The 20,919-nt window shown below is 45.6% G+C and overlaps 1 protein-coding gene across 8 annotated transcripts; it reads right to left on the bottom strand.

Moving 5' to 3' along the window:
• Window positions 1-4: 4 nt before the first annotated feature.
• On the bottom strand, window positions 5-19,490 carry LOC133500149 (retinoic acid receptor RXR-beta-A). Of its 8 annotated transcripts, XM_061818661.1 has the most exons (14): window positions 19,094-19,346; window positions 18,513-18,656; window positions 17,048-17,283; window positions 16,794-16,944; window positions 15,864-16,043; window positions 15,223-15,243; window positions 13,659-13,819; window positions 13,432-13,561; window positions 12,412-12,544; window positions 10,883-10,918; window positions 9,721-9,812; window positions 9,543-9,648; window positions 8,022-8,178; window positions 5-7,384 (listed from the first exon to the last, which is right to left on the bottom strand). In XM_061818661.1, the coding sequence occupies exons 2-13, from the start codon at window positions 18,526-18,528 to the stop codon at window positions 8,031-8,033; spliced, it is 1,410 nt and encodes a 469-aa protein (XP_061674645.1). In that variant the 5' UTR covers window positions 18,529-18,656; window positions 19,094-19,346; the 3' UTR covers window positions 5-7,384; window positions 8,022-8,030. The 8 variants fall into 8 exon arrangements, with proteins under 8 accessions (XP_061674645.1, XP_061674643.1, XP_061674642.1 ...); XM_061818659.1 differs by lacking the exons at window positions 5-7,384; window positions 19,094-19,346 and adding an exon at window positions 19,369-19,490 and having other exon boundaries at window positions 7,396-8,178; XM_061818658.1 differs by lacking the exons at window positions 5-7,384; window positions 19,094-19,346 and adding an exon at window positions 19,355-19,468 and having other exon boundaries at window positions 7,396-8,178.
• Between the last annotated feature and the right edge of the window lie 1,429 nt (window positions 19,491-20,919).

Below are 20,919 nucleotides of genomic sequence, written 5' to 3'. Positions count from 1 at the left end.
GAAATTTCATGAATGGCAAGCGTGCACGACTGCTGTAACGAATCAACGCTCTGTATTAAATATAAATTGCAGACTGAGACATACTAGAATCTGTAAATCACATATAGATAGCAAAAAATTCCATCAATTATTATCAAAAAATGGAAAAAAATATTGGACACATTTGCATTTTTACATATGATGTGGATATTTTTTTATTTTTAGAATTGAATCTCCAAATTGCCGCAAAATATCTGTTTTGAGATGATCCATCCAATCCGCTTCATCCATTATCTATCCACTGAAACAATCTAAAATTCCATCCATCCATCTATTTTCTTTGCCGCTTATCCTCACAAGAGTAGCAGGGAGCGCTGGAGCCTATCCCAGGTGTCAACGGGCACGAGGCGGGTGGGGTACACCCTGAACTGGTTGCCAGTCAATTGCAGGGCACATCGAGACAAAGAGCCACAATGACACCTACGGGCAATTTAGAGCGTCCAATCAATGTCGCAGGTTTTTGGGATGTGGGAGGAAACCGGAGTGGGGGGCCGGGACCTCAGAACCGTGCCGCCACTTAATCTAAAATTTCTCGATGAATTAAATTTACTGATTATTTCTGCCCACAGTCCACGCGCTGTCGTGCTTGAGTTGCACCCCTGTAATCGGCTTATCCGACCGCGCCTCACGTGAAATTCTGGACACCGGGGCCTGACGTCAGACTCGCACTCGCCGTCGCCCCTCGCGTTCTCCTCTCGATTAGAAAGCGGCAGAAAAACCAGCCGCCGACCGATGTGCAATTACGCCCTTTCAAGTCCGCCTCATCCCAGTTTAGCTCCGTGCGCAGCCGAGCGGAGACTGCGGCGTATCATTACAGCTGAAACAACTCAAGGGACAGAAGCTGACCAGCCACTGACAGTGGGGAATTTCTTTTCCCATCACAGACACAACAAGCGCCAAAATGTCGACAACAGTGGCTGGAAATCAACAATTCTGCGGGTTTAGTTCTTCATTTTAGGAACAGCCATCTATCCGTTTTCTTTGCCGCTTATCCTCACGAGGGCCGCGGGAAGTGCCGGAGCCTATCCCGGCTGTCAACGAGCAGGAGGCGGGCTGGGTACACCCTGAACTGCTTGCCGGCCGGCCGCAGGGCACATCGAGACAAACAGCCGCACTCTCAATTTCACCTATGGGCAATTTAGAGTGTCCAATTAATTTTGTATGTTTTTCGGGATGTGTGTGTGTGGGGGGGGGCCGAAATGGGAGAAAACCAAGGTGGGAAGTGGAAGAAGAGGAGCACGGGGGCCGAAAGATGGGGGACGGGATGAAGACTGTCGCAAGCGGAAGGACGTGGTTGGAAAGGAGAGGACTACAAACGGGCTCAGTGCTCGCTGAGCTGAAGGCCCAGGCCAGAATCGATTGACACGGCAACACAAAAGGGCTGAAGTCTGATTGGACCAAAAAGAAAGAAGAATAAAACCCCCTCCCGTCCACAACCGTAAACTGGAAGTAACACAGCAGAGACAAGTCCCAGCAAATGCGGAAAATTGATTATCAGGGAAAAATGAAAACAATTTCATGTTTTCAGACGAGGAGTTCGCACGTTGCGGGCCAAATAAATAAATCGCAAGGGATTAAGAGGAGCTCCTTCAGCCGGGATGAGGAAGGAGAGGCGACCTCACATTCCGGGAAAGTGTGGCAGAGAAGGATGAGCATGGTCGCAGGTATTCCGCCTCCTCATTGGCTGGGAGGAGGAGTCAAAAGGAGAAACCGGGCCTCCAAAATCACCCCCCCCCCCCAAAAAAAAGGTACCGTGCTCCCTCTGGTGGCCGAATGACAGCAGTGCGGCCCCTCAGTGGTCAGCCGGGGGCCCTGGGGGTCCTGCTGGGACTGACCGAGGCGTGGACCGGAGAGAAATAATGAAATGAAAAAACGGTTTGTGTACAGTATTAAAAGCTTTACTCGGACATAATACAACAAACAGAAACAAGAGTCAGAATTAATGACCGAGGGGGTGGGGGGACGGCGTTTCATACTTTTCTTCTTTCAAATCTTCAAAGCACACAATAGTCACGGGGGGGGGGGGGCTCCACGTTTACGATGGCGCGAGATTCAAACGGGACAACAAAAAAAAAAAGAAAAGAGGGACATGTTTCATTTGGATTGGACAGAGGATGCATTTGTTTAATACTTGGTAATAAACAAAAGACTGGAAGCACCGGCAAAGGAAGGGGAGACAATTTCATTTGAGCGAAGAGTAAACAATTTAGGAAGATTCGAGCTCCGTCGGTGGAAATTGGATTTTTTTTTTTTTTTCCTCCTCAAGTTGACCTTCAAAACGCCTTCCGAAGTAACTTTGACCACATAAAACAGAGCGCGCCCCCTGGCGCACGCTCACCCTCAAGGGAAAAAAAACAAAACCAAAAAGTGCATCTGCGTGACGCCAGCCCAGTGCGCAAAAAGGTGCAGTGCGAGGGGTTAAAGGGGAGGGAGGGGGGTGCACCGAGATGGGCCTCTAACCATGGCCGTACGGTGGATATGAAAAGTCAACACATCCATGCTGGAAAATTTTACTTTGCTGCAATGATGGATAATTCATTTCAAACAGGGGTGTGTTGACTTTTTCTATCCTTACACCCGCTATACTTTTTTTTTTTTGGGACCGGACCCTCGCACCACAGCTGCCGGTCCATTCCTACGAGAAACCCTTCATCAGGTCAGAAAAAAAAAAAAATAAAAATAACCGCTCTTCACTTGGGCTGGGGCTACGTTATCTACTAATGTGCACATCATTTATCTTCAATCATACAAAATAAAATGGGAAAAAAAAAACACTTGCTCTCAAAAGTAACGAAATACACGGTCACCCATGACGAGCAGTTATGCAGGGGTTCTCAAACTGGAGGTCCGTAAACCTTAGGCTAGAGCGCAGGTGTCAAACTCCAGGCCCGGGGGCCAGATCTGGCCCGCCACATGATTTGACGTGGCCCGGGAAGGCAAATCACGTGTTATCAACTTCCACGATTTTCATTGAAATTTGAACCAAAATTTCAAACCGTCACAACATAAATGACGACGTTCATATATTGCAAGGATTTTTGTGTTGCCAAACATCAACAATAGTTGGAAAAAAACATTACTCTTGATTTCTGATTCCAAAACGAGTTAATAAATTCAATGTGTGAATATTAATGGTCAAATAAAGATTTTCATGGTTTCAGTCATAAGAGCCCACTGACGGAAACCCTAACTACAATGTGGCCCCGTGATAAAAATGAGTTTGACACCGCTGCGCTAGCGGTTTGGAAGAAAATGAAAAACAAAACAATAATTCCGTTACGTCATATCAAAGTGCATACATCCATAAATTTGACATCGCTGCATAGTTATTTTAAACCAAAAGGTGAAAGTAACACTATTCCCATACATATTACACCCATATTTTTTAACCTCTTAAAAAATATGAAGTCGCTTTTGTAACAACTTCTTTTTCCCCTCAAAAACTGAAACTAATTCATTCTTACGGCATTTAGGGGTCACCCGGTGTACGCGCCACGGATGTGATCAAACGGGTCAAAACACTTTGCCCCGGTTCAAGCCAAGCGGATCGAGACACAAAGCAACTGCCGGGAGTTTAAAAGTGAACAATATCTTTCTTTCTTTTTTTTTTTTTTTTTAAACACAAGATGTCACCACAGCACCAAACAAGACAATAGAACACAAAAACAGCAAGTGTACATATTATAATTCCTCCAAGAGAAAAAGAAGTTTGCACTTCTTGAGCGGGGGGGGGTCATCAGGTCCTTTGGAAAAAAAAAAAAAAAAATTCCCCCTGGACCCAAAAGGTTTGAGAACCCGTGCATTTGTGGTCAAGTACAGTAAAAGCGTTGGGGAAGGGAAGAGTGGGGGGCACTTATGTCCGCTGAGCCCCGGAAAGCTTCACATTGTTTTACGGCAATAATGTCACACGACTCCGAAGAGGGGCGGCTTAATCCGCTCACACTTAATTGGAAGGTTCGTTGGTTCATTCATCGTGAAAGCATCTAAGGCCAAAAAAAGATGAAGGGTGGAGGGCCGGGTTGCAGGAATAAAACAGTCTGTCTCGCCTCCGTCCCGCCTCAAATTTCGGTGTCGCGTGTTAAAAATTCGGCGCCGTCTGAAAGAACGGAAACACCTCAACGCAGCAGGTGAAAGCTCCGGTGCGCACAGTCGATCCTTTGGGGGGTTGGGGAGGGGACGCGTTTATCTCACAGACCCCGCTCCGTTACCACAATTGAGCCCCCCCGAGAACTACAGTGAACTCACTCTCATGCAAAATGAGGGAAAATGCAGTGGGCCCACGATCGTTCCCAGAGGCTCAATTCGTATTTTCCGCACCGTTCACATAGCATACTTTTGTCCAGTCGTAACTATCAAAGTGAAACATTGGCATTTAAGGTCCTTACGGCCCGATCAGAACCAACGTGGCCGACCGCAGTGGCCTTCAACATTCCGCCCAGGAAGATTCTTGGGGGGGGTGGGCGGGTGGCAAACACAGTGAGCTGTCAATTATCCAAAAAATGAGAGCTCGCATCAGTCTTGCCGTCCTAAAAATGCTAAAAAAATTTGGGGTTCGCTTCTAAAAAGAGCATGTAAATTTAAAAAAATAATAATGACAATTCCTTGAAACCAGGGGTGGGCAATCTTTTGTGCTCAGGTAAATTAGACAGTTGGTTAAAAAAAATGCACTCTTAAGAATAAAATTTAAAATACTCATTTCATTAAAAACAAGCAATTATTTTAAATAACATTTTAAAACTATTTTTCCAATCAATTTTACGGAAAAGGGCAGCTCAATTCATGCAAGTAATAAAATAATGTTCATTTAATTGTATTTAGAATGAATGCATCATTTATGAACAAATTTAGCAAATTATGAAATCGATTGGGAAATTGTTCAAAATCACCTGAATTAATAATTACTTTGATTCATCAATTTCAGGGAAAAATTAAAAAGACCAAATTAGCTTAAAAAAAAAAAAAAAAAAACGGGAGCTGTCGTAGTTTGCCCACCCCTTGCACTGATCGCCTCGCACGCCACAGAAGAAAAAGCCAAACACTGAAAAAGAAGCACCTGTCTCACAGGTCGTCTGACGGCGGGCCAGCGAGTCACACGAACGCAAAAGTCCTCTTTGAGAGGATCCATTTGGACTCTCGAACATCCGCCGCCTGTTTCGCCGCCGTCTGTTCCGCCCGCCTACTTGCATACCGTGCATTGATTGCGTTGCTGGGAATGGCAAGACTGTGTTCGATATTTAGCACCTATTCCCTTGTCCAATGAGCCTCAGCGCTGCCCGTGACGTAAACCCACAAACGTCTGGACTGGAATAAAAGCTCGCCGTGATAATCGTAAAAATCCAGAGCAGTGTATGGAAGTAAATATGTGTCACCAGGATTTGAATTTGAAATGTAAAGTCATTTTCAATAGTTGTTACAATTCGCTGTCTGAAATTCACCGTCTGTGGCACCAGGCGGTGAATTTTACAAAGCGAATTGTAACCAGTTGAATCGCTAACGTCGAAAAGTTACACTGAAATACAACTATTGAAAATGCGATCACTTTACATTTCAAATTCAAATCCTGGTGGCGCATATTTACTTCCATAGCAGTATTGCTAAACACTGCTAATCACATTTGGAGCTGCGCATGGTTAAAAAAAAAAAAAAAAAAATGTAAAAATCACAGTAAAAGTCAAGTGCCAATCAAGAACGTGAGGGAAGGGATTTGTGTTTTTTTTTTTTTTTTTATATAATCTTTGTTGGAGCAAGGAGGATGTTTGTGATTTTCAAGTCCTATTATTTACACATCTAATGTAAAAAAAAAAAATATATATATATATGTCCAAGTGCAGAGGGAGTCAGTCGCACAGAACTCATTCGCATCCTAAATTCTGATGTGGTCCTTTCCTGCGTACGTCTAATGCACAACTAGTAACGTCATCAATGGACCGTTCCGACCTGTCAATCGCTCGTCCAACAATAGCCAATCAGACAGCCGCGTTGTCTTGCCCCTGCAGCCATGTCGCCCTACAAGCAGTGCTGGTTGTCAGTAGCGTGCGCTTGGAAAAGTTAACGTTACGAAGGAAATGGTCCTCAGATGCGCTTGGGGAACGTGCAATTCCGATGCTTGGTTACAAGGGGCCCGCTTGATTCATTTTCCAAAGCGTAAAACACCGTTGACGAAGTGTCTACGGTGGATTAAGGCTCGCGGAAGAGCGCACGTACAACTAAATGTGAACAATGTCAACAAACACATGCGCCATGTCACGCAAGAAAAATGTATATTTGCCCATTTGCGTCAAATCGGACTTTTAAGACAAAGCACTGGGTTCGATTACGAGCCAAGGCAAGTGAATACACCCACTCACTTATAACGACTACAACGATATTACTCGTGATCTTTCCGAGTAAAAAGTACTCACCCTGCTTTACGTGCGCGGTACGATTCCAGTTTTATCCCGTTGGATTTCAATATGACGTTTGTGAGGCGTCAAACTTTTTTTGGCATCGATCGCCGACGTTTCGCCGCAACTCTGACATTGCGTCCTGCTCTGTCCAAAATCTTAATTCCATGTACATATCCCTGCGTGAAATAGCTGAGAACTCGTCTTGACAAGTCTTGACGCATTTGGCGTACAACATACCGCGATATTTGATTGGAATACGCAATGGAGAATCGACTTCAAACCTGTTATGTTCAGTCGCCAATTTGGAAGCTTGTGGGACATCTGTAGCTAAGGGGGCGGAGCTTAAGATCGCCAGTCGGAAAGGTCCATTGGAGGAGAGAGAGGGGGCATATAATACTGCAATATTAAAATGTCCAATCATCTTTCCTTTCGCGCCATGGTCACAATTAGGCGTACCGAGCTCATTTCACCGCAACCCAAACCGAAATTGTCATCGCTCGGCATCACATTGAGCTCGGCGCGCCCAATAAACAGGAATCGGATTCCGGCGACCTCTTCGCTGCGCGACCTATCTGACAGCAAGGATGAGCGCGAAAGCCAACACGGCAGTACCTTGCCTCGGAGACGGCGGCCATTCGGGGGAAAACGTTCACGCAGGTACAACTCACAAAAGTGCAAAAAATGACCACCGGCGAAGGACGACGTCCGGGCTATTAAAAAAAAAAAAAAAAAAAAAGAAGAGAGAAACCGACCCGTTTGACTCCCTCGAGCTCGTCAAACAGCCAACCGACTGCCGGGGTGGAGAAGAAACAAAAGGATCAAATTAAAAAAAAAAACAAACGTATATAAATTCAAGTTATTCGTTTTTGTCTTACAAAGCCCACTGTGCTCACGTCGGGGATGGAAGGACAACGTTAGTCATTCAAAAAGTGCTCCCAGACCCTCCTGGATTTCAATGCCTTGGAAAAAAAAAAAAAAAAAAGCTCTCATTTCATGAGTACAGTACTTCAAGATAGAAACCAAAAAATAACAAAAAAAAAAAAAAAGTTTCAGCATGATAATGGAAATACAAAGCATATATATATAATACATTTTTAAGATTAAGTCGAGAAGGAGACGCGCTGGTGTGATGGCGGAGACTTGATTGAAATGCTACGCACCTGATTGGAAGCTAAAGTCCGTCAAGGAGCCCGGCGGATCTAAAATACAGAGGCGCTCTGAGATGAAGGCTAACGCGTGTTTAAGATGCTTGCCACGCATACATGTGCATATACACACACTCATAATTAGATATATTTATATATGCATATGTATGTGCATAGTCGAACCATTTATACGGATGAGAAGAGGTGAGACGGTTGGGCACGAGAAAGACGGTGAAACGAGCGTACTGTTAAAATGGCGTCGCCTCTGCAAGTTAGATGTGTGTAACGCGGCGGCTGAAGTGTGTGTTTGTGTGTGTATAAGTGTGGGGGGGGGGGGGGGGGCGCTACTCGAAGCCCGACAGGTGCTGCAGCTTAATTAAGTGACGCTCGACGGGCCCGGCGGCGGGCGGCGTGCGGCTAATCCCGGTGTGCAATGTGGCCCCCTCCTGACCGTCTTCGCCTAGGTGAGCTGGTGAGGGGCCTCCAGCATCTCCATGAGGAAGGTGTCGATGGGGGTGTCGCCGATCAGCTTGAAGAAGAACAGGTGCTCCAGGCACTTCAGGCCGATGGAGCGCAGCGCCGGCAGCCGCAGGAGGAGCTTGGCGAACCTGAAGCCGGAAGGAAGCGCACCAGATCAATGTGGTCGAAGACAGAAGTAAAACTGACGTTTTATTTAGTTTTTTGGCTCACCGTCTGAAGTCAAACCTGAGTAAAGCACTCCTGTTTCAGGTCAGCCAGGATTACCAAAATTACTTAATTTTGATAAATGGAACAATAATGACTGAGAGAATTTTATATTTTCTTCGAGGTCAAAAGTTTACATACATTTCCGTTGTATCGAGTAGCATTTCCTTTGAAGTCCGTGACTTGGCTCTAAAGTCGCCTTTTCAGTTCTGCCCACAAATTTTCAATGGGATTTAGATCAGGGCCTTGTGGTGGCCACTCCCAAGAAATTGACTTTATCCTCAAGCCACTTTCCAACGATTTTGGCAGTATGATTGGGGTCATTGTCCATTTGGAAGACCCATTTGCGCCCAAATTTTAGCTTCCTGTCTGATGTCTTGAGACGGTGCCTTAATATCTCTGTGTAATGTTCTTTCTTCCTTCCATTTTATGAAGAACTCCAGTTCCTGCTGCAGCAAAACAGCCCCACACAATGCTGCCACCTCTACAGTATGCTTCGCAGTTGGGATGGTGTTCTCAGGTCTAGAAGCTTCCCCCCATTGTCTTCCATTACGGCCAAACAACTCGACTTTAGTTTCATCAAACCACATGACATGCCTCTAGATGTTAAGATCTTTGTCTTGGTGTCTTTTTGGAAACTGTAATCTATCTATTTTGTTTCATTAAGGGCAATGGCTTCATTCTACGTGAGTTGCCTTGCAGCCAATGCCGGCGCAGGACTCGTTTCAACGGGTAATGACAGTTCCTTACCAGGTTCAACCAGCATCTTCACATGGTTTTTAGTTTTTACTCTGGGATTGATTCGAAAGGCCCCAAAGCTCAGTGGTTAGAGCATCGGTTTTGTAAACCAGGGGTCGTGAGTTCGTATCTCTACTGCCCGAGAGGGGTTGCGTCACAAAGGGCAACCGGCGTGGAAAACTGTGCCAGACAAATATGAGGGTTCATCTGAGATGTCACGCCGTGGCGACCCCTAACGGGACAAGCCGAAAGAAACCTACTTTACTGTGGGGTTGATTCGCATCGTAAATAGAATCCGGTGCATTGCGCGACAGTTCGGTAGCGTTCAGTCGTGTCCCTCGGTGCGGAGCAGGCCGAAGACTTATCAGTCCGTGTGTACACGAATTTCATGAACGGTGAATCAAAGCCGACGCAAGACTTTCCTGAGATTTTAGCCTTGAATTGGTGACTGAACCCTGACGAAAGACAAGCTGTGCGTCGAAATGGAGTCGGACCACTTCTGACCAATCACACACCACCATCTTCACCCGTGTGTCGGCGTGGTGCGTACCTGCCCTGCTGGTCCGGGTACTTCTGCTTACAGTACGTTTCCAGAGACGCGTACACCCTTTCTCTCAGCAGCTCCACCTCGCTGGGGTTGGACAAACCCTTGGCATCTTCGGACGAGAGAGACGTTGAGAAACGCGCGGCGGCGCGGACGTGAGGTCGTCGCGTTTGCTTCTGCGTACCTGGATTGAAGAGGATGATGGCCCGTAGGCAGCCCAGCTCAGTCTTGTCCATCTGCATGTCTCTCATCTTGCTCACCAGCTCGGTCAGAACCCTGCAGAGGAAGATGAAGGGGGATGAGGAAGACGGTAAGAAGGGCAGACTTCCTAATCGGTGTCCATCAAAAGCGCCGGCGGTTCAAGCATTGGTGCCGCGCAGAAGACAGGGCGCATCTGTAAAAACATCACTTTATGGGTAATGACAACTGCATATTGTATATTTATATTAGCACTGAATTTAGATTGGATTGGTTAATAAACAAAATCGGGCATGCACAAGAGCACAGAGGCGAGGATTGTTTTCCTCCATTGCATTTAACACATTCCTTTGCATTGTTATCTTGATCCATTTCTCAGTTGTTAAAAAAAAGAAAATCACCAAGCCATAACTTTTGTTAGGTAAGGAATAGAATAAATGAAGCAATCGTGATATTCTGTAGGACCGCACATGTAGGCAAGGAGAATCACAGTCTCTGACGCACTTTGAGCCATTTATTGAACGACACAGTAAAACAAATGAAACATTTGCAGGGAGCTGCTGTCAGCCACAACTCACGCACGGACCCTCCCGTAAAGACTAACCAGCCAACCAGACTCCAGCTTCCATGTCACAAGGTCACACCCCTTCAATGCAAACATCCAACTAGGGCTGCTCGAATACATGACCGAGATCCTACATGGTTTTAAAATTCCTGTTAATCTCGATATACACTGTTTTAGAGTATTTCCTTGATGTAATGGTAGAGTATTAAATTGTTACGACCCGTTATGCAAAACACCCGATAAACCTTCATGGCACTCATTTGTGGTGCTCACATGCGTACAGCACGAGTCTGTTGGAACTGGAACAGCAATTTGGGATAAGTGTGTGACCTTTTACGCTTGTGATGTGCACACCAGTGAGCGGGAAGACACCGGAAGTGGTTAAGCCGGCAATGTTGTGGATGAGTGGCACGTGGTAAATTAAGTAGACCTGAAGGCAGTAATAGCGGCTTTCAGCACACAAAAAACAAGCCACTGCACACATATTTATGTTTGCCATCTCGCTGATGGCTTTTGTTCGTCTCAATGGGGTCTGTAGAGGAGGGGTTCAAGGAAAAAAGTGTTTGTGTCGTGGGGTAATTACCTGTCGAATATGGCCCCAACCTCAGCATTGTGCGCCCTGTGTATGCAATCACAATGTGTTATTACAATGTTATTACACAGTGACATTGCTAGTAACACTTGTCTGTGTTCGGGCCCTCGACAGATGCTCTTATTTGGTGTAAACGTTGAAAAGTTTTGTGTATGAACATGCACAACTAGATTTTGTGTTTTTTACGCTAGACCAGTGGTTCTCAAAATGGGGTTCTTGGACCCCTGAGCGTCTGTGGCCCGTAGATTGGGAAATAGCAAAATATATGTACATATTATTTTGTAAAATTTTAAAAAAGGGAGAGAACCAGTGCTGTGAATGGGGGTCAGTAGCTAGCTATACTTTGTGGATTAGAAGACAAGCCCTTGCAGAGCTGATGCAAGTTAGAAGCTCTATTTTAGATTGTTCTCAGTCTGGATGGTTAAAATTGTTTTATCCATTGGATGCAAAAACTGTCATTTTTTTCTTAAGCAATAAGAGTGGAACTGGACAATTTCCTGCGGCAATTTCATATCTCTTACGGAATGCAAAAACTGCATCAAGCTTGAGGATCTCTTGACATGCTTTCGAGAATGTGAAAATCAATTTCCAACACTACTGTATACGAACATTATGACTTCTTAACAAAAAATAATAGGCAACTTTTTAATAGTTTACTCAAAGTTACGTTAAATGGAGGTCGTTTAAAAAAAAATAAATAAATAACTTTCTAGTGGTCTCTGGTTTGAGAAAAAAAAATACACAAACTAATAAGCTTGGCTACCACATGGGAGTAAAAAAAAATAATAATAACGACTTACATCCAATGAAAACATTTGCACTTTACATAAATGTTAAGGTGAACAATGGCAGACATTTGTCCATTTTTGATTGTGTGCGTTTAATTCTTTCGGTACACACTGTGACTCTCCCGAAAGCCCGGACTGTGTAATTAACAGAGAACTGACACATTGTGATTGGATGGGCGATATTATCTGCATAGCCGATTTTCAATCAACTTATTATTTAAAAAGGGAAACATCAGACCAGACAGCTTTTTTTATATGCACATAGAAGTCATCCATTAAGTTAGTCACCATCAGGCAGCCATTCCCGTATTATTCCAATTATGATTATCGTGCGCAGAATATTTATTAGTCAACCAGGCTCCCCGTATGGCCGCACCAGCAGAGGCAAAACGGGAGGAAGCAGCAGCAGCCAAAAGAACACAGCAAGTGCAGCCAGTCGCGCTCCCCGCCCGACTAGTCGCGTGAGGTCGCCGGTCACGTGATCTAGATGCGTGACAGCGGTGCGAGATATCCAGCGTGAAGCCGACAGAAACTGATGCGCGGGTTGGACTTCCGAGACGGGCGTGAATCTCCATGATTGGATCTACCTGCAAGACTCTCCGTGCACTAGCACCGGTTCAAATTGAGTCTTGGGGAAAAAAACTACGGCGAAGGCGAAGATCATCCATCTAAAGTTCTGTCACCTGACCGGTGTGTGTGAGCGGTTCTGTGCGTGTCAAACGCGACGGCTACCTGTCGAAGATGGCTCCGACGCCGGCGCTGTGAGCGCTGCTCCTGTGCACGTGGAGGCCGGTGGCCAGTAAGATCCCGTCCTTGACCGAGATGGAGCGGTGCGAGAAGGAGGCGATCAGCAGCTCGTTCCAGCCTGTCGACGGGACGTTAACGTCATTCTTTACGGGTCGGGAATCATCTGCGCCTTTTCTTTTGTTTACATACTTCATACATACAGCGGTACCTCGGTTTTTGGATGTCTCTGCTTTCGTACAAATCGGTTTTCGAATGAAAATTTCGAGATTTTTTTTTGCTCGGTATTAGAACGCCCCGACCAGCTGACCCACGACGATTTGTCATTGTGCCGGTAGTGACTTTTTTCTTCCAATTGAGCAACATTAACCCCCGATCATGGCTCCCAAGATGGCAAGTGGAACTGCTGGTGCTGAAAAAAGGAAAGCTTTGTGTAAAACTGTCGACTTCAAGAAGGATTTGATAGCCGAGCACGAATCTGGTGTGCGCGTTTCTGAGCTATCGATGAAGTATGGCGTGGCGTAATCGACGGTCAGCACCATCCTGAAATACAAGGATGCCCTCAAAGCAAGTGACGTTTTTTCCCCCTCATTATTGCTTGTTTAAAGTTATTCTGCACTTTTGTTAATAAAAAAAGGTTTACAAGGCTTATATTTCTCAAATGATTTAATTATATAAAATAAACTATACATGTATTTCTACTTTGCAGTTTATTATCAGGAAAAGCTAAAAAATAAAAAAATAAAAACACTTTGACAAAAACTATTTTTTAGGCTTGGAACGCATTATTTCATTTTTCATTCATTGTAATGGGAAAAGGCGCTTCAGTTTTCGAACATTTCGTTTTTCAACCGGCCTTCTGCAACGGATTGTGTTCGAGAACCGAGGCACCACTGTACTTCATCTAGGAGATGGCCCTGAACAATTCATTTACTGTCAATTTTAATTCTTTTATCGATCACAGTCTCTAACCCAAACTCCGCTGGAGAGCTTGGTGATGAAACCCACCTGCGCGGAGCAAGATAACCTGGTCGTCGAGGGGCAGTTCCGAAAAGTGGGGGATCCTCTTGGCCCATTCCACCAGGGTGAAGAGCTGCTTGTCTGCAGCTTGGCAGATGTTCGTGACGGGGTCGTTGGGCTGATGAGTAAACGGTAAACAGCGTCTAACGATATCACGTCTGAGCAGAAATGCCTTTTTTTTTTTTTTTTTTTTTTTTTTTGCTTCGCCTACTTACAGAGCTTCCTCCAGAGCTTCCGTCGGCGTGCAGCTCCGTCTTCTGCTCGACGGCCATCTCCGCTTCCAAGATCTTCTCCACAGGCATCTCCTCGTTGACCATGCTGGTGGACTCCACCTCGCCCTCGCGCTCTTTGTTCCTCTGACGCTCCTCTTGAACCGCTGCGGAATGGGAGAACGGGGGGTGAACAAATAAGAGAACGAGTGTCAGGGAACAAATTAAAAAAAAAAAAAAAAAGAGATGCAGGAGAGGTGTGAGAAAGAATGAATCATGATCATGATTCAGGGGAGGAAGCACGGAAATAACAGAAAACAGAGACGACAGTAAACCCGCACTATGAGTAACTGACAACCCCCCCCCATGTTTTAGAATTGTCTATAATAGTTTGAACCGTAATAAATCAGTGTTCCAAGATCATCTTACGTTATCCATTAATATAAATGCCTGACAGGGTCATCGAAATGTGCCACCATGACATACAGTCTTGCCGTGACTTTCGGGTTTAATTTGTTCCGTGACCCAAAACAATTTATCTTCCATCCATCCATCTATTATCTTATTATCCGAATCAACCACCGCACGCGTTATGTTATTTCCGGGTTTTTTTCGGGGGTTCGTTCGAATTGACAATAACAAAGCGCGTCGTGGGTGGGTCAACTGGTCTGGCCGCGCGCGTTCTGTTATTTCCGGGTTTTGTTGGGGGCGTTCGAGTACCGATTTTCATTCGTAAACAGAAGCAAAAAATTCCCGAAATTTTCGTTGGAAAACCGATTTGTTCGAGGACGGGGACGTTCGAGAAGCGACGCTGTGCTGTATTGAAAATGTGATCACTTTACATTTCTAATTCAAATCCTGGTGGCGCTTATTTACTTCCATAAAACGTCTCTTACAAGCGTTTTTAGTCATACAGACGACCTTTGCTACTGACCCGGTGAAATGGAGCGTTCGTCGTTCATCGCGAAGGATAAAGAATACACACTTCTGAGTATCATGATATTCTGTCAACATGTGTTGCTGTACCCTTTCACCCTTTGTGTTCGAATATCCATTGCTTATTGTGCAATGACACCATTACACAGATGCCACCCATTAGCCTCTCTAAGGGATTTTGCATTGTGCGTTAGCATCAAAACAATGCGGTTGTTTTAAATATACACGTAATTGTCTTTGAGTTGTTTGGTTTGAAAGAAAACTTTAATGAGGGGCGGCCACACAGCTTTTGACCTCTTTTCTGAAGACTATTTATGCCAAACTGTTGCTTGTCAAGTTGAATTCACTGCCACTATCTAGTGCTCACGTTAAAAACGGCCTAGCAGCAGCTATAAAAACTCGTACTCTACGTGGGGTCATTTGCTAGTCAAGGTACTACTGCACTTCCTTGACACCAACTACAACTTTCCTATCAGCTCGGCCCGAGTCCCATCTCGAAGAATCTTTGGCAATTTCAGCGATTTTAGGATATGAAACCATCCCTGCAGTCCAGGCATGAATACATATTGCTGCCCCGTCGCTCGCTCAATTGCACCCACGCAAGCACGCGCCCGTCCCCCCCTCTTGTCCTTACATCTGTCGTTCATCTTAGCCACTGCAGAGGGGGGGAGGGAGAGGGGAGGACGAGAGGAAACAAAAAGAGGAGGAGAGGGGGAAAGGGGGTTAGTGTTTGCAAAGCTTAGCCACCCCCATCTCCTCCTCTACCGCCATTCTTTTATCTCCCGGCATCTCGGACTCAAATCTTTTACAGCACACGCTCTGCTTGGATCGAGTTTGAGAATTAAAAGTGGACGCGGGGCACTTTAGTCCACCCCACCCCCCCCCCCCCCCCCTCGGCTCGAATGGGAGAATCCGTGAAGCGTCTCCGTGGATACTGAGAAAACGCCACGCTTGTAACACCAATCACTCATATCTAAAATCACCCCCCCCCCCCGAACTGAAATGAACGCACGTGGCTTAATCCATTACAACTAGGGGGCCAACAGGTGAAATACTAGTCCTTTTCAAAATCGATAAATTAAAACATGACATTTAAACTGCAAAATAAGTATAAAATAAGTCTCGTACAGTTAAAAAAAAACAGTGAATGACAAAGTATTGTAAAACAGCCGAACTTCTGCCTGTTTAGTGTTGTAAGCGTTATGGCAGCAAAAGAGACTTTATTCACACACACCCCCCACTACCCCTCCACCGCGACTTTTTACTTTGCCGTACCTTCTCTCTTCATGCCCATGGCCAGGCACTTCTGGTAGCGGCAGTATTGGCAGCGGTTCCTCTGCCTCTTGTCCACCATGCAGTCTTTGCTGTCCCGACAGGTGTACGTCAGGTCTTTGCGCACCGTCCGCTTGAAGAAGCCTTTGCAGCCCTCGCAGCTGTACACGCCGTAGTGCTTTCCTGGCGGGAGAAGCCCAAAAGAACGCGTAAAGAAAAGCTTTGCCGGCTTCTTCAACCTTGTAAGTATAGTAAGTATATAGTACAGTATAAAAAAATAAAATAATTCACACTGAGGTACCGTAATTTCCGGCCTGTAAGCCTTGAGTTTTTTCCACACGCTTTCAACCCTGCGGTTTATGCGCCGCTGCGGCCAATTTGTGCATTTTTTTTTTCCTAGCGGCCGCAAGGGGGCACTCGAGCGGGTAAAGGCAAGAGTGAGACCGGTGGAATATATGTGCCGAGGAAGTTACTTTTACCGGCCCTGTTAGCGCTGCGCTAGCATATTGCTGCTGTGCTACTGGCGTGCCTGAGTGATATTTACTGGTTTTATTTTAACCGGCCCTGTTAGCGCTAGCGTTAGCACCGCGCTAGCACTAGCGTTAGCGCTTAACTCTTTCTGTGTACCGTCCGTCTTTGTAAATATCCCGTGTTTCAATGTGGGCACTTTTACAAAGCTGCGGCATACGTATGTACCAAATGGTATTTCCTTTCCAAACGTACTCGGTGAGGCTTGTAACCATGTGCGCTCTGTAGGCCGGGAATTACGGTATTTGACAAAAACATCATTAACTACTGTTTTTTACACAGATTTAGCACATTTACGTTGGTTGTTAAGTTTTGTGATGTTGACAGAAGGTCACATTGTGTTCAAAAGTATTGGAGCGATGTGGTTTTCATGGTGCAAGTAGGGCAGTGATGAAGAGTAGTCACCGGAGGATCGGTCGCCGCAAATTGAACAAAGGCGTTTCTGGGAGAGCATCGGGCCCGGGCTGTGACCCGAAAGCTTCAGGCCTATCGGAGGTTTGACGTCGTCTGAGCTACTCACGGTGTGAAGTCCGGACATGGACACTGTGGAGTTTATCTGAAAGAAAGGTGGGAGAAGATGATAAAGTAATGGAATGAGGAATTATTACTCATTCTAAGAAATATTATCTGGCACTAGAAGTATTTGTAGGCTCACTTACTTGCGGGCTGCTAATAGGACCATAACCGACTGATGGCGTGCCGGGCAGGCAGGGGGAGCCCAGCGAGGAGCTGATGACGGAAAAAGGGGAACCGATGCTACTGATGGGGCTGTTGACCCCGGCGCTGGAGATGGGAGGCAGCGAGGTCATGGAGGCTGCCGCTGACGGCGCCAGAGGTGGTGAGCGCTGGCCTGACGGCGGGGAGGACACCGACGAACTGTCCGGACTGCGTGAATCTGGTGAGAAGAGTTGCAGTCGTTTAAATTCATGATTCCCAACCACTGCGGGAAGTACCTTACTACACGCTAAGAGATCGTGACGCAGGAAATTGTCCAATTTCACTTTATCGCCGCAAACATTTTTGTTTTTAAACTACCAAAAATGCAACTATTCATCTATCTATACAGATTCAAACCCCGAACCTCAGAACCGTGAGCCAGATGTACTAACCGGTAGATGCCTGTACTACCACCTTACAATTTTAAACACTAACAACTACCGTAATTTCCAGCCTCTAAGCCGCGACTTTTTTCCACACGCTTTCAACCCTGCGGTTTATGCGCCGATCCGGCTAATTTGTCCTTTTTTTTTTTTCTAATGGCCGCAAGGGGGGCGCTCGAGCGGAAAAGGTCAGAGTGAGACCGGTGGAATATATGTGCCGAGGAAGTGACTTTTACCGGTACGGCCGTGTACAGTCTTTCTTTGTAAATATCTCGTGTTTCAATGTGGGCACTTGTGGCTTTTACACAGACGCAGCGTATGTATGTACCAAATGGTAGTTCATTTACAAATGTACTGAGTGAGGCTTACAACCAGTTGACGCTCTGTAGGCCTGGAATTACGGTAACTTTTCAATCATGCGAACCATATTTTATCTATCAAGAAATAACAAGGATTCTCTGTTCAAACAGTCAATACGGCCCAGAGCACACAACAATACCTCAGCCACAAACATGGCAGTGCAGCGAACTATCCTCTGCAAGAAATGACTAATATTATTTATTACTGTATCATTATTTGCCATGTTTTTTTATCTGTCATCTTGTGCTTGGCTTAAAAAAGTAGAGGAAATGTTAGCGCTGGAGGATTACGATGGCTGAGTGCCATATGAGTCTGCAAAAGAAGCCCGCAGAAATTGACAGTGAGGGTTTGGGCTCTGAGCTTTCATATTTGCATCTGATAATCCACCCTGTTCACAACCACTAGGGAGGATACTTGTATGATGTTTGGATTGATTTCTGTGATATGGTGAGATATTAGACAACATGAATGTGTTCACAAGACATCCGTTGAACATAAAAACAGTGTTTGATTAGTCAAACAAGACAATAGTGCATGAAAAATGTTTCTCTTCTTCAGTGGACTGTTTTCAGAAGGCAGTTAAAAAGGGTCTCAGTTCAATCCAAAACAAATATTCTTGTGATTCTACATGGGTGTGCGGGGTCGACCATGACTTGTTCTTCACCTCGACTGTCTCCCATGGTGCTGGTCCCCGGGACTCGCTAGCCGCTGCACGCCGTCGAGCCTCCGCGTCTACAGCCCGCCGTCAAACTCGAGACCGCGGACTGCGGCCGGGGCCGGAGCTGCTTTGGGGGAACCAAAAACGGCTCTGAAATGCCAACACACGCAAAAGGGAGGATTCATTAGCTGCTAATTGGGGAGTTAAAGTAGACGAAAATAAGAACGTAAAACACCAACGAGCGACTTCCATACGGGAGAGTGTAGTCTGCGTTTATGTGTAATGCGAAATATTGCGCGTATGTATTTGCTGCATTTCTTATCCATAAATAAAATACTCGAAAGCAGACAGCTGTTCGGCAGATGCCAGCTGGCTGGTCTTGTGTAGGAAACCAAAACATGCTAAACCGACATTAATTATGCATGAAACACATTTCACCGACTCGCAGAGATTTGTAGAGTTTGTCTGGGCTGCCATATGATTTTTTTATTTTTTTTTTTAATTCTACTGTTTAGCTAGGTGCTAGCGTCCACCTAGCCATAACGTTAGCTCGCATTGGGAACGTCTTACCTCCCGCCAGGACAAACCTTTTCTTTTATCGGTGGGCAAAACACACAAACAACGTGTGTGGGGTCGTATGTAAATTGTCATAATCCCCCGAAAAAAAATTCCTTTTACTATTTAAAGTTGGCAAAGCGACCGAGGCGCTAGCCCATGCTAGCTCCGTTAGCTCCGCGCTAACTTGTATCACCAAAGAAGCTGACGTCAAAGCTAAAGTGTCACCGTTGCCCACACCCGGGAAAGCGAAACGTCGCAAAGTTTGGCGCAAATAAACGCGGTTTACTGACGTTTAGCGGCGCACCTTCCACGCATGAATCGATGTAGGCGACCAGGCCCCGAGTGTCTGTCTGCCGTCCCCCCCCACCCCAGCACCACCACACTTTGGCCCGCAGACAGCGCTCCCTCCCCCCGCCAGGATGAAAACATGGTGACGGCGGAGGGTTTGGCTTGGTGCGCCCCGGAGCCGCAACCGCACTTTCGATAGAAATGAATGGAAATTCTTCCAATCCGTTCCAGCTCCCCCAGAAAAATTGTCATTTACAAAGGACATAAACCTGTACAAGGCAACTTCAGCAAAACAGGTCGACGCACTTCATCCTAGCTGGGGTCAACGGGGAAGCGGCCACACAGGTTGCAGTGTACCCCCATATACTCATTCAAATATTTACATATTTTTTTGACTTTTTTTTCCAACTTGAAATATTCTTTATTATAACATATAATTATACTTTCACAATTTACACTCAGCCCCAGTCCATTGTACATGTATTTAAGTTCTGTTGAGTTTATTTATTCTTTCTTTTTTTTAAAAAAATTAATGCGAGTTCACGTTTAAAACATCATGTCATCGACACATTGTCATGCTCGTTAGCACAACATGCACGGGAAGCATGCTAACCTGTTTTTCGGGTTTGGTCACATGAGGTTCCGCAGATGACAGATTAAATACAAAACAGACAGACGGTTTTATCGTTTCAGTTGAGAATTACAACATTAATATTTGTATTAATTCCATCATATCAGTTGCATTGGTAGTTGTATATTATTATTTGTCATTCTATGGGGATGATAAAGAACATCAGAATCCGATTTAATGACCAAGCATGTGACAACACACAAGGAATTTGTCTCTGGCAGTCGGTGCCGCCCCGGTACAACATTCATGTTGATTCCCATGAGTACTGTTACAGTATATTGTGTGTCTACGTGTTTGCTGCAACATTTGTGTTCCATACAACGCTCAAAGGGTGGAAGCAAAATTGCGCTGCTTCTGGTATGTGCGCTTTGGACAACCGTGGGCAGTATATTCCACACCTCTTTGCCCCTTCACTTTTGCGTTTAGGGCTAGTTATTTGTCGTCGTGTTTTGCACTTCAGGGCCGCCGTTGACAACTGCACTCCGACCGCCGCATCGACTGCTGCCGCCGGCTGCGGAATCTTTGCAGCGAGCTTGTGTGCGTGTTTGCTTGTGGTCACGCTGACTCACTTGTCACTGACCGCAGAGGTGAAGAGGTTAAAACAAGTTCAGCTCAGTCGCTGCAGAGGCTACGTGAGGCCACCGGAGCGCTTGGAGTGATTATTATTGACAAAAGGGAAGAAACGATCAATGCAGTAGAAGACTCGGAATGCAGGGGGATATTGAACGAAATCCCGCAGTGATTTAGCGAGTCCTACTTGTGTTTAATATTTGCATAGATCACGGGTGTCGAACTCGTTTTCCCTGGCGGTCTACGTTGTTGTTACGGTTTCTGTCAGAGGACCCTTATGTGTGAAACCATGAAAATCTTGAATCGACCTATCATATTTACACATTCAAATTTATCAACTAATTTTGGAATCAGAAATCAAGGGTA

This window comes from Syngnathoides biaculeatus, chromosome 1, assembly GCF_019802595.1.
Source record: "Syngnathoides biaculeatus isolate LvHL_M chromosome 1, ASM1980259v1, whole genome shotgun sequence".
Taxonomy (NCBI): domain Eukaryota; kingdom Metazoa; phylum Chordata; class Actinopteri; order Syngnathiformes; family Syngnathidae; genus Syngnathoides; species Syngnathoides biaculeatus.
Note: the sequence above shows the minus strand (reverse complement) of the source record. Positions and strands in the feature narration are given on the sequence as shown.

What these genes read in the sequence shown, in the direction of transcription:
- LOC133500149 (XM_061818659.1), bottom strand. An exon ending in GTCCTATTAGCAGCCCGCAA is followed by an intron (nt 16,945 to 17,047) that starts GTAAGTGAGCCT and finishes CCTTTCTTTCAG; the next exon opens with ATAAACTCCACAGTGTCCAT. An exon ending in GGCTAAGATGAACGACAGAT is followed by an intron (nt 13,820 to 15,222) that starts GTAAGGACAAGA and finishes CCCATTCCGCAG; the next exon opens with CGGTTCAAGAGGAGCGTCAG.